General features: G+C 36.5%; 1 protein-coding gene across 3 annotated transcripts in view; it reads right to left on the bottom strand.

Annotated features, from left to right (window-relative positions):
- APLF (aprataxin and PNKP like factor) overlaps positions 1-13646 on the bottom strand; it is a 1047939-nt gene that overhangs the window by 83961 nt on the left and 950332 nt on the right. For all 3 annotated transcript variants that reach the window (XM_053712114.1, XM_053712115.1, XM_053712116.1), the window contains one exon: positions 9566-9598. In XM_053712114.1, the coding sequence (XP_053568089.1) occupies positions 9566-9598 (33 nt within the window). The remainder of the gene's footprint in view (positions 1-9565; positions 9599-13646) is intronic.

The following is a 13646-nucleotide window of genomic DNA, read 5'->3' as shown; positions in this document are numbered from 1 at the left end:
CATCTTCTCAATTGCATTACACCCTCTAGTGGTGATCTATAATATTGCATCATTTAATTTTTATTATTTGTCAATCCTTTAACAAATGACACAAAGGGAACAAAGTGCCCACAAATCTCTTAACAGATTTAAAAACATGGAAAGCAGCCTATCAAAATAGTAACACCTATTTTCATAAGAAAATAGACCAATCCAGGTCTCTATTCATACCTTTTGGTTGCAAAGTCCCTAACTTGAAGATCCAAAAAGCTTCTCTTTGCTTTAATAAATTCTCCCTATTACCACCTCTCCTGGGTCTATGTACCTGTTCAATGATCTGGAACCTCAGTTGTGAAATGTTATGTTTAGCCTTAATGAAGTGGTGTGCTACAGGGGCATCTAAATTCCCCCTCCTGATACTAGATTTGTGCTCATTCATTCTCTCTCGTGCCTTACGTGTCGTCTCACCCACATAGAGGAGCCCACACGGGCAATCGATAAGATAAATTATATATTCGCTATTGCAATTACAATAGCTATTAATATTAAACTTCTTACCTGTATGTGGGTGAAAAAACACTGCACCTTTAATCATGTTGCTGCAGCTAAAACAACCCAAACAAGGGTAACAACCTTTATTTGCACTAGTTCATCAGTATCTCTAATATATGATTCTGACGTTGTAACAAAAGGTCTTAATATCTTATCTAGATATATGGCAATATTAGAAAAAATTGAGTTAGTACTCGCCACAATGGGCCTTCCAGATGGTCTTTTATCATTTTTATGTACCTTTGGCAAAGTATAAAAAATAGGTGTAATATAATTATCCACACAAAGGTACTCCATAGTTTTAACATCAATAAGCCCATTTCTCTCAGCCTTTTTCACCACATAAGATGAACGTTTTGTTTATGAAAATTTGTTATTTCAGCAATATGGCGCCACCTGGTGGCGCTATATTGATGATATTTTTGGCGTGTGGAGGGGCGATATTGGAACCCTGCTTAAATTTGTCAGTGACCTAAACAGTTGCTCAAGATATATACAGTTTACTCTGACTTGGAGTGAAGAACATATAGAGTTGCTGGACACCTTAATCTATAGGGAACAGAATTCTTTAAAAGCGTATATTTATAGAAAAACTATTGATCGCAATAATCTTTTGCGGTATGAGAGTGCTCATCCACCGGCACTTTTGAATTCTCTTCCCTATAGCCAGTTCCTGCGAGTCAAAAAAATTGTATCAGATCCGGTTCTATCTAATCAAAGACTCAATGAAATGGGCAAGTTATTAAGTGAACGTGGTTACCCTGATACAATAATTAAGTCTAATTTGGATAAGGTTGAAGGTAAGATGAGACAGGATATTCTTCATAATAAGAAAGCAAATAAGGATAAAGCTAAGAAGGATAGGATAACTTTTGTAACAGAGTATAACAAACAAAGTAATAAAGTGATAAGCATTCTGAGAAAGCATTGGCATATTTTATATGAGTGTAATCCGGACATTAAAGCTTTTAAGGAAAACTTTATGCCTGCGTTTAGACATGCCCCTTCCCTTAGAGATAAGCTTGTGAGGAATGATGTTGGTACAGCTAAGACAGGAGGCACAAGATATATAACTAGTGCAAATAAAGGTTGTTACCCTTGTTTGGGTTGTTTTAGCTGCAGCAACATGATTACAGTGTTTTTTCATCCACATACAGGTAAGAAGTTTAATATTAATAGCTATTGTAATTGCAATAGCGAATAAATAATGTATCTTATCAAGTGCCCGTATGGGCTCCTCTATGTGGGTGAGATGACATGTAAGGCACGAGAGAGAATGAATGAGCACAAATCTAGTATTAGGAGGGGGAATTTGGATGCCCCTGTAGCACACCACTTCATTAAGGCTAAACATAACATTTCACAACTGAGGTTCCAGATCATTGAACAGGTACATAGACCCAGGAGAGGTGGTAATAGGGAGAATTTATTAAAGCAAAGAGAAGCTTTTTGGATCTTCAAGTTAGGGACTTTGCAACCAAAAGGTATGAATAGAGACCTGGATTGGTCTATTTTCTTATGAAAATAGGTGTTACTATTTTGATAGGCTGCTTTCCATGTTTTTAAATCTGTTTTTAAGAGATTTGTGGGCACTTTGTTCCCTTTGTGTCATTTGTTGAAGGATTGACAAATAATAAAAATTAAATGATGCAATATTATAGATCACCACTAGAGGGTGTAATGCAATTGAGAAGATGTAATTTATCAGCTGTTTGCTAATTGCTTCCTAATTACACCTGTGTGTAGGTATATAAGGACATGCTTGAGTGCTACTGTGTATTCATATGATTAAGGGGTAAGACCCCGAAACGTTGTGGACTTTTCCTTATGCCATAATAAAATTGGTTATAATTTATGCTGCTGCCATCTCCGTGTGTGTCATAGAATTTCTGACAGTCTGCATCTCCAGTCCGATAATGGGGGACAGAGGATTCCTGAGGCGCAAGTTTCTCACCATCTCCAATTTCCACAAAAGTGGTAAGGTCGGTTTCTCTTCATATTTTGTGGTAGTCAGACAGATAAGTAAAATAAAGTGCACCAAACATAATAATCCTATAAACCCTGAAAAAATATGTTCCCCAGCCTAACCAAAGCCTGAACTTTAGAACCTCATCAAGCATTAAAGGGTTACTAAATCCATTTTTTTTCTTTGATGATTCAGATAGAGCATGCAATTTTAAGCAACTTTCTAATTTACTCCTATTATCCATTTTTCTGAATTTGAAAAAGCAGGAATGAAAGCTTATGATATACCAATTTTAGGTTCAGCACCTGGGTAGCACTTTCTGATTGGTGGCTAAATGTAACCACCAATCAGCAAGCACTATCCATGGTGCTGAACCAAAAATGGGCCGGCTCCTAACTTTCATTCCTGCTTTTTTAAATAAAGATACCAAAAAAGCAGGAGTAAATTAGAAAGTTTCTTAACCCTTTCCGGTCTCATGTCGGAATATATCCGACAAAGGGTTTTACTGCTTGCGGTCCACTGACGGATATATTCCGGCATGACTTTTTGCTTTGAATTGCACAGCTAAATAGCGACATCTAGCGATAACTTGCTGGACTTGCTATTTAGCTGTGCAATTAGTATGGCGACGGCGTGGTAAGACGGTGCTACCGGAACCAAACAGGTGGGTTTCCTGGAATCATTACTTGGGAATCTCCGCTCCCATTATCAGAGGCTTGAGCACCGGTAGGATGACAATATACTGCCAGTGTTTCCTACATGGAGCTTTTGAAAATTGCAGCATGTACTTTCAGATGAACAAAAACGTTAAAACAGTTACACTTTAGACTTTTCTATACTGGTCTAAAGTGTAACTGTTTTAACGTTTTCTCTTTCATGTAATTGGCAAGAGTCCATGAGCTAGTGACGTATGGGATATACATTCCTACCAGGAGGGACAAAGTTTCCCAAACCTCAAAATGCCTATAAATACACCCCTCACCACACCCACAATTCATTTTTACAAATTTTGCCTCCTATGGAGGTGGTGAAGTAAGTTTGTGCTACGATTTCTACGTTGATATGTGCTTCTCAGTATTTTTGAAGCCCGATTCCTCTCAGAGTACAGTGAATGTCAGAGGGATGTGAAGTGAGTATCACCTATTGAATGCAATGGTTTTCCTCACAGGGATCTATTTCATAGGTTCTCTGTTATCGGTCGTAGAGATTCATCTTCTACCTCCCTTTTCAGATCGACGATATACTCTCATATTCCATTACCTCTACTGATAAATGTTTCAGTACTGGTTTGGCTATCTGCTATATGTGGATGGGTGTCTTTTGGTAAGTATGTTTTCATTACTTAAGACACTCTCAGCTATGGTTTGGCACTTTATGTATTTATATAAAGTTCTAAATATATGTATTGTACTTATATTTGCCATAATTCAGGTATTCAGTATATTTCCTTTTGCAGACTGTCAGTTTCATATCTGGGAAATTATTTTTTATGAAAACATTTTTTCTTACCTGGGGTATAGTCTCTTCTTCTAATTGACTGTCTTTTAAATTCTCTGGCAGAATTAAGCTTGCGAGGGCACAAAATGCCAGAGTTTATTACGTCATTGTTGGCGCAAGATTTTTTGGCACGAAGTTACGTTCATTGACGCAAATTTGTCATTTCCGGGGTCTTAGTTGACGCCGAGTTCTTTCACAAGGTTGCGTCATCTATGACGCAAGTGTGTTTCCGGATATTTTTGGCGCCAAAAAATGTTTTTCTGTTTGTTGTGCGTCATACTTGGCGCAAAATATTTTCTTTATTTAAGACCCCATTTCTATTTGCCTCAGGATAAAAGACCTAATGGTAAATCTAAAGCTTCTAACCATTTTCGTTCCTTTCGACAAAATAAGGAACAGAAACCTAATCCTTCCCCTAAGGAATCTGCTTCCAATTGGAAGCCTTCTTCATTTAAGAGATCAAAACCAGCCCCCAAGTCCGCATGAAGGTGCAGCCCTCATTCCAGCTCAGCTGGTAGGGGGCAGATTAAAAATTTTCAAAGATGTTTGGATCAATTCGGTCCAAAATTATTGGATTCAGAGTATTGTCTCTCAGGGGTACAGAATAGGATTCAGAGTAAGACCACCTGAGAAAATTTTTTTCTCTCACACATTCCAGCAAACCCAGTAAAGGCTCAGGCTTTCCTGAAGTGTGTTTCAGACCTGGAGTTATTAGGGGTAATCATGCCAGTTCCGTTTCAGGAACAGGGTCTGGGTTTTTTATTCAAATCTATTCATTGTCCCAAAGAAAGAAAATTCATTCAGACCAGTTTTGGATCTAAAGATTTTGAATCGATATGTAAGAGTACCAACTTTCAAAATGGTGACTATAAGGACTATTCTGCCTTTTGTTCAGCAAGGGCATTATATGTCCACAATAGACTTACAGGATGCATATCTTCATATTCCGATTCATAAAGATCACTATCAGTTCCTGAGATTCTCTTTTCTAGACAAGCATTACCAATTTGTTGCTCTTCCTTTTGGCCTAGCGACAGCTCCAAGAATCTTTTCAAAGGTTCTAGGTGCCCTACTCTCTGTAATCAGAGAGCGGGGTATTGCGGTATTTCCTTATTTGGACTATATCTTGGTACTTGCTCAGTCTTTACGTTCTGCAGAATCTCACACGAATCAACTAGTGTTGTTTCTTTGAAGACATGGTTGGAGGATCAATTTACCAAAAAGTTCTTTGATTCCTCAGACAAAGGTAACCTTTTTAGGTTTCCAGATAGATTCAGTGTCCATGACTTTGTCTCTAACAGACAAGAGACGTTTGAAATTGGTTGCAGCCTGTCGGAACCTTCAGTCTCAGTCATTCCCTTCAGTAGCTATGTGCATGGAAGTTTTAGGTCTCATGACTGCAGCATCAGACGCGATCCCCTTTGCTCTTTTTCATATGAGACAACTCCAGCTTTGTATGCTGAACCAATGGTGCAGGGATTATACAACAATATCACAATTAATATCCTTAAATCCCAATGTTCGACTTTTTCTGACTTGGTGGTTAGATCACCATCATATAATTTTAGGGGCCTCTTTCGTTCGTCCAACCTGGACTGTGATCACAACAGATGCGAGTCTTTCAAGTTGGGGAGCTGTTTGAGGCTCTCTGACAGCACAAGCGGTATGTAAATCTTAAGAGGCGAGATTACCAATCAATATTTTGGAACTCTGTGCGATTTTCAGAGCCCGTCAGTCTTGGCCTCTGTTGAAGAGAGAACCGTTCATTTGTTTTCAGACAGACAATATCACAACTGTGGCATATGTCAATCATCAGGGTGGGACTCACTGTCCTCAATGAAAGAAGTATCTCAAATACTTGTTTGGGCGGAATCCAGCTCCTGTCTAATTTCTGTGGTTCATATCCCAGGTATAGACAATTGGGAAGCGGATTACCTCAGTCGTCACATCCGGGAGAATGGTCTCTCCACCCAGATGTGTTTTCTCAGATTGTTCAGATGTGGGGGCTTCCAGAAATAGATCTGATGTAAACAAGAAACTTCCCAGGTACCTGTCCAGGGATCCTCAGGCGGAAGCAGTGGATACATTGACACTTCCTTGGTGTTATCAACCTGCTTATATTTTCCCGCCTCTAGTTCTTATTCCAAGAGTGATCTCCAAAATCATCATCTAAAGGATGGTTTGGATAAAGGTTTGTCTGCAAGTTTCTTGAAAGGACAAATCTCTGCTCTTTCTGTTTTATTTCATAGAAAGATTGCTAAACTTCCTGATATTCATTGTTTTGTGCAGGCTTTGGTTTGTATCAAGCCTGTCATTAAATCAATCTCTCCTTCTTGGAGTCTTAATTTGGTTTTGAAGGTTTTACAGGCTCCTCCGTTTGAGCCTATGCATTCTTTAGACATTAAACTACTTTCTTGGAAAGTGTTGTTTCTTTTGGCCATCTCTTCTGCTAGAAGAGTTTCTGAATTATCCGTTCTCTCTTGTGAATCACCTTTTCTGATTTTTCATCAGGATAAGGCAGTTTTGCGGACTTCATTTAAATTTCTACCTAAGGTTGTACATTCTAACAACATTAATAGAGAAATTGTTGTCCCTTCTTTGTGTCCTAATCCTAAGAATTCTTTGGAAAGATCTTTACATTCTTTGGATGTGGTGAGAGCTTTGAAATATTTTGTTGAAGCTACTAAAGATTTCAGGAAGACTTCTAGCCTATTTGTTATCTTTTCTGGTTCCAGGAAAGGTCAGAAGGCTTCTGCTGTTTCCTTGGCCTCGTGGTTAAAACTTTTGATTCATCAAGCCTATTTGGAGTCGGATCAAGCCCAGCCTCAGAGAATTACAGCTCATTCAACTAGATCAGTTTCCACTTCCTGGGCTTTTAAGAATGAAGCTTCAGTTGATCAGATTTGCAAAGCTGCTACTTGGTCTTCTTTGCATACATTTATTAAATTCTACCATTTTGATGTATTTGCTTCTTTGGAAGCAGTTTTTGGTAGAAAAGTTCTTTAGGCAGCTGTTTCAGTTTGATTTTTCTGCTTTTGATTTAAGTTTTTTCCTCACATCAGAATTAACATATATTTTAGGTTGTGAATTATTTTTTTCAGCGGAAAATGGCTGTTTTTATTTTTATCCCTCTCTCTCTAGTGACTCTTGCGTGGAGTTCCACATCTTGGGTATTTGATATCCCATACATCACTAGCTCATGGACTCTTGCCAAGTACATGAAAGAAAACATAATTTATGTAAGAACTTACCTGATAAATTCATTTCTTTCATATTGGCAAGAGTCCATGAGGCCCACCCCCTTTTTTATGGTGGTTATGATATTTTTGTATAAAGCACAATTATTTCCAAATTCCTTTGTTGATGCTTTTTACTCCTTTCTTTATCATCCCACTTCTTGGCTATTCATTAAACTGAATTGTGGGTGTGGTGAGGGGTGTATTTATAGGCATTTTGAGGTTTTGGAAACTTTGCCCCTCCTTGTAGGATTGTATATCCCATACGTCACTAGCTCATGGACTCTTGCCAATATGAAAGAAATTATTTATCAGGTAAGTTCTTACATAAATTATGTTTTTTGTATATCTGAAAGTACATAGTGCAATTTTCTATTCAAGCTTTTTTTTGTAATGCTGAAAGGGAAATTAAGCTTTATTTTCAGATTAAAAGAAATATATCTATGGCGTGAAAATAAAAATAAGACCTGCTGGGGCACTATGTAAAAATTAAAAGGACCGGAAAGGGTTAAAATTGCATGCGCTATCGGAATCATAAAAGAAAAATGTTTGGGTTTAGTATCACTTTAAGCTATTGCTGGTTTTCTTAAAAGACCATACGCATAATTTTGAAAAGTGCTCAAAAAATTCTCCCAAAAGCTGCCAGAGGGTTAAAAATGATCAGAGGCTTCCCTAATAGTGTTCCCAATTCTAGTAGAGCTGTTAGGGACATGATATGAAGAAAAAATTGTGTCATGAGGAAAACAGATTAAGTCCCCTGGCTATGCTGTACCTGTGTCAGAGTACCTACAAATAGCCTCTGGCAGGTCATCTATGTCAATACAATTGCAGCAGTATCCAGTAGAGAACCCATCTGGTGCAGGTATCGAGTACTGCAGAAAATGGGGTATTCCTGTGTCCCTGTGTCATTCAACTGCTGTGAAAAGTCTTTTCTGTCTTCTTTGTAAATGATACTCCCCAGAGACTCTGGGTCTCACATAGGTCTGAGCTCCCAATTTGTAATCCATAAGAAAGTAGCTGGAACAACCGCTATACTCAACCATCTCCTATGAGGCCAAGAACAAAACTAGAGAGAGATGGGAGGTGGGAGGGCTTTTAAAGCTCTTGTATGGGTTCCTGACTTTCTCCTTGTGGCGGCAAATATATCCCTTGTTATGGTGGACTGTGGACCATCATCATTTTACAAAAGAAATATAAGTCAATACATAGAAAAACACACTATTAAATATTATTATACAATTATTATTATACATTATTTATATATATATATATATATATATATATATATATATATATATATATATATATATATTATAGCCCTTTGCAGTCAAAGACATGGCCATATGCCATATAATATTTATATGATTATTTTTTTATTAGATAGTGTGTATATGAGTGTAACAGTACATTTTAATGTATTTATGTTGTGTTTGGTGCAACTTTTTTTAGCCCTAACCCTTTATGTGAAATTTTCAGTAGCGCTAACCTGACCGGAGTACATTTTGATTGCGCTCAAGCAAACACGTTTACCTTCAAATTGCAATAGGAGCACAAGTTAGCATGGGCAAGATATTCGTATCGCTGCTGAGCAAACGTGCCACTTGTAATCTAGCACATAGTATTTTTATGTTAAGTTTATTTACAGTGTGCAAAATTCCATAGACAATAGGTTTTAGATTTTATCTACAAAATTAGTTTATTCATTCATAGAATGCATTTATAGTAATATTATATTATTTGCAAAATTATCGTATTGATGTCAGTTTGAGAGCGACCTGGAACATACCTAATTAACTTTCCATTGTGGATTATTATTATTTTTTCCAACAGAACCACTGAATAAACCAAGGTCTTCCTGTATATTGAGTGACCTGAAAGTCTTACTGTATTTACTCTGACATTTTATTGAAATATCTAATACAAGTGGATTATAGAAAGCTGGAGTTTTGACTCCTATAAAGTGAGAAATATGAATTTCTACAAATATATGCAAAGCTATTACAATATGTTGTAAATATTTATAAAAAGTAATTGGATTCACCATTAGACACTGTACATATACATGCAATGTGATTGTTAATTTGCGTACTAACACATTTTTTGGTATTATATATTAATAAAGGTAGAGGCACAACTCTATTATATATAATGAATTATTTAATAAAAGTTACATTTTATTTATTATCTACGGGGTCTGTACTAAAATAGTTTTTAAACTAATGAACTGATCTAAAATTATTTAAATAAATGAATATTTAATTTGTAATTTTGCGCTCAGTCATTTGTATAACACAGTTTCTTACTTACAAGACATTAATTCATATAACTAGTTTACCCTTTTTTGCAGGTTTTCGCCTTAGTCTTCTGCCTATAAAAGAGAAAAATGAAACAATGTTAATATACTGCTTTTTTTTCTTATTCTTTTATGTTATGTTTGTTTCCCATTCATTGTAATTATAACGTAGGAAACTGGAATCCAGGGGTTACATTCAGCAAGTGTATTTTATGTAAATCATTTGGTATAGTTGAGAGAAGCATTCAATCACAATGGCTCATTTCATTTGTCTATTTGACTCTCAATGCTTTGCTCTGCCTTACTTATATAAAGTATTTCTGAATATATTTGCAAGAAATATTGTCACTCCAGGCTGTGGATAATTATTACCTCCTCAACATGTCTCACTAAGCAGCTAGCATTAAAGGATTTAAAGGAATAGTCTAGTCAAAAATTAAACTTTCATGATTCAGATAGACCATGCAATTGTAAGCAACTTTCTAATGTACTCCTATTATCAATTTCTCTTTATTTTCTTGGTATCTTTATTTGAATGTAAGCTTATGAGATGGTCCATTTTTGGTTTAGCACCTGGGTAGCACTTGCTGATTGGTGGCTAGATTTAGACACCAATCAGAAAGTGCTACTCAGGCAGTGAACCAACAATGGGTCGGCTCCTATGCTTACATTTACAAATAAAGATACCAAGAGAACGAAGAAAAATTGATAACAGGAGTAAATTATAAAGTTGCTTAAAATTGCATGCTCTATCTGAATCATGAAAGTTTAACGTGGCTAGACTATTCCTTTAATACATTTTATAATGAATGTAGGAACGTATTTGGGAAAAAAAGGAAAAAAATCATCATATACAGAGTGTATAAACAATTGTACAGTGAAACCAACATAAGGGATACAATTACCTTATAAACACTCTAGAATATGCTAGTAGAGTGATAGTGGTTGCCCATCCATAGTTAAGTCTTTCTATAAAATAGGGGGTTTGTTAAGATTTTTTTCTGATAAAATGATTATTTGAATGGTTTACTTCAAACCATTATAATATTAGAAGGTATGGCCTAAATTAGAAGTGGAACCCAAAAATGCAAGTAGTATGGAACACTAACACCATTGGCCCAGAGTATACGGCTTACATTTTTAAGCTGCTATTGCAAGTGGATGGTTAATATATATTGCACGAGCAGTACTCATGTTGGATAGCATGAATTCATAATTTCCTACAGGTAACAGATTTCTATGAGGGATTGTGCTAACATGATTCATGTCAGATAACGCAAATAAGCAAAAATGATAGAGCGCAAATATTTTGCTCAGGCAGTGGAGCTTTTCATTTATTTCTATAGCATTTTAAGGTGTATGTAAATGCAAAATATCAAGAGATAAAAGTTCATACAAAGTTATCAAAAAGAGTTAAATAAGAACATAATGCGTACAAGTGCGAAACTCACCTAACTTCTTTTAATACAAGTGCAATAAGCCTGCTACTACTGCTTTGCTCTATCCATTAGAAGTATAGGGTGAGCTGAATAGGTCCCAGATGTATTTAAATGCATTCAGTCACCATTAAAACAACTTGTGAAACCTGATCAACTGTTTGGTTGTGCAGTGCTGATGTAGGCCTTTATATTTACTGCTATACATTTGTTTAGATGTGATATGTGTGATCACAGTGTTATATACATCATGGAAATCATCAGAATTGATTTTCTTTCATTTGAAACTGCATATTGTTAAAAAAATAATAATAATTGAAACTGAATGATCAAATAATTGTGAAAGCAATGCATCTGCTGAAAGTGCCAACACAGAATCTGTAAAGCTTTTCTTTTTTTAATTATGACCAACACAGATCTGGGAATAGCTTAGAGATATTTTCTCACAAACTAAAGTACACATCCCATGATTAAGTTAAGCTATCCCTTATCATTAAATTAAGTCCCAAAAAGAACATGCTTTCTGAGAATCCAGACCATGATGAAGTAAAAAATAACAAAACCTTCTCAAAGTTTAAAAATATCCACCATAGTTAAAATCAGTATTCTTTAATACTTTTACAAAAGAAACATACAAATCCCATTGCTTACATCAAGAATAAAATGTTTATCAACGAAATACATAAAACACTAAGCGATGTATTGCATTCTATTAAAAAAAAATGTTTTATAGGTTTATTCAGAGCAATAAAGTATTTCTAAATTACTTTATATACCATAAGTGTATTAGCTACTTGTACTGAGACACCTTCCCCATGGGTATTCCAAACTACCAAGTAACACTTTTCGTGCCTGCTTTTAATTGTTTTTATATATTTAAAGGGACAGTCAACACCAAAATGTTTGTTGTTTAAAAAGATAGATAATCCCTTTATTACCCATTCCCCTGTTTTGCATAACCAACACAGTTATAATAATACACATTTTACCTTTGTAATTACCTTGTATCTAAGCCTCTGCAAACTGCCCCCTTATTTCAGTTCTTATGACAGACTTGCATTTTAGCCAATCAGTGCTGACTCCTCGGTAACTTCACGTGTGTGAGCTCAATGTTATCTACATGACACACATGAACTAGTGATGAAAACTGTCAAAATGCATTCAGATTAGAGGCAGCTTTCAAGGTCTAAGAAATTAGCATATAAGCCTACCTAGGTTTAGCTTTCAAATAAGAATACCAAGAGAACAAAGCAAAATTGGTGATAAAAGTAAATTGAAAAGTTGTTTAAAATTACATGCCCTATTTCAATCATGAAAGTTTATTTTGGAATTGACTGTCCCGTTAACATTTTATAGGACCTTTTACCTCTTATGATTCATTTAAGTCATTTTCATATGACCATCTTCATATGGCATACCATGTGGGTTTTCTGGGGGAGATGCCAGTTTAGAGCATAATCTTCTTTCATTTGAACTGAACTTAATTGCAAATAAGTGTCTAGATATTATAGAAAGTTGAAACACTATTGAGATAAACATGTTAAGAACAATCATTTTGCAGGGCTAATTCTCATAACAGAAACCAAGGCGTACTGGGACAGATCATGCAATTTTAAACAACATTCTAATTTACTTCCATTATCTAATTTGATTCGTTCTCTTGTTATTCTTTGATGAAATGCATACCTAGGTAGGCTTAGGAGCAGCTATGCACTACTGGGAGCTAGCTGGGAATTGGTGACTGTACAAATATGTCAGTGGTTCACCAGATGCATTCAGCTATGCTGATTCTGGGACTACCTATTTTTAATTTTCAACAAAGGATTTCAAAGAACAAAGAAAATTTGATAATTATTGTAAACTGGAAAGTTGTTTAACTCCTTCGCTCCCTGTAATTTCAGAGAAAAACTTCGCCCAAATCCAACAAAACTATATATATATATATATATATGTTTCCAGATGTATCAAAGATCCGGCTGCAGTCCCTTAGATAAAAAGCAGGTATACACAGGTATATAGATTTATAGATTTCCAAATAGCCTTTAATCCATTAGGATGAAACAAAGTTGGCCTTCTGCCAAACGTTTCAGCTAAAGCAGGAGCTTTCTTCTGTGGAGGCCCAAATAGGAGAGTCCTCTATGCTACAAAAAATATTTTACTGCAGCTGGGGGCAGAAGGGATCTGGCTTCATTTGGTAAAGGGAGCACGATCAGCACTCCCTTGCCATATGAAGACAGGTGCTTTCTGCCCCCAGTTGCAGCCTCAGCTGTCTAAGCTGACAGCCGGGACCGAAGCAATGTCAACACAGTATGCTGCAGACTGCCACCCAGTGGCGCTTAACGTGCGGCCCATACCGCTCAATACAGGCTATGTCTATTTGCAGCCTCTGCCAGAGCCCAGCCAACCAGCGCCTGGCTCTCTTTTTCATCATGATCATAGTAGGCGGGAAGAGAGAGCCGACAGAGAGGCGCAGAGTTCAATGAGACCGTGATGTGACAGCTAGTGCGGGATAACCGGGATTACATTTTTCTGAGCCTGCACTTCAGTCTGTCTGTGAAGGGCTGCAGACTCCAGAGCAAGAGCGCTAACTGATAGAGGCAGTTAGCGCTGGAGCAGGGAGGAAGTACTTTTGGTCACTGTCTGTGACTGAATGGCTACAGAGGGGAGCAGCAGCATCTGAATCTCCT

The sequence above is a fragment of the Bombina bombina genome, chromosome 4 (assembly GCF_027579735.1).
Source record: "Bombina bombina isolate aBomBom1 chromosome 4, aBomBom1.pri, whole genome shotgun sequence".
In the NCBI taxonomy this organism is placed as follows: Eukaryota; Metazoa; Chordata; class Amphibia; order Anura; family Bombinatoridae; genus Bombina; species Bombina bombina.
Note: the sequence above shows the minus strand (reverse complement) of the source record. Positions and strands in the feature narration are given on the sequence as shown.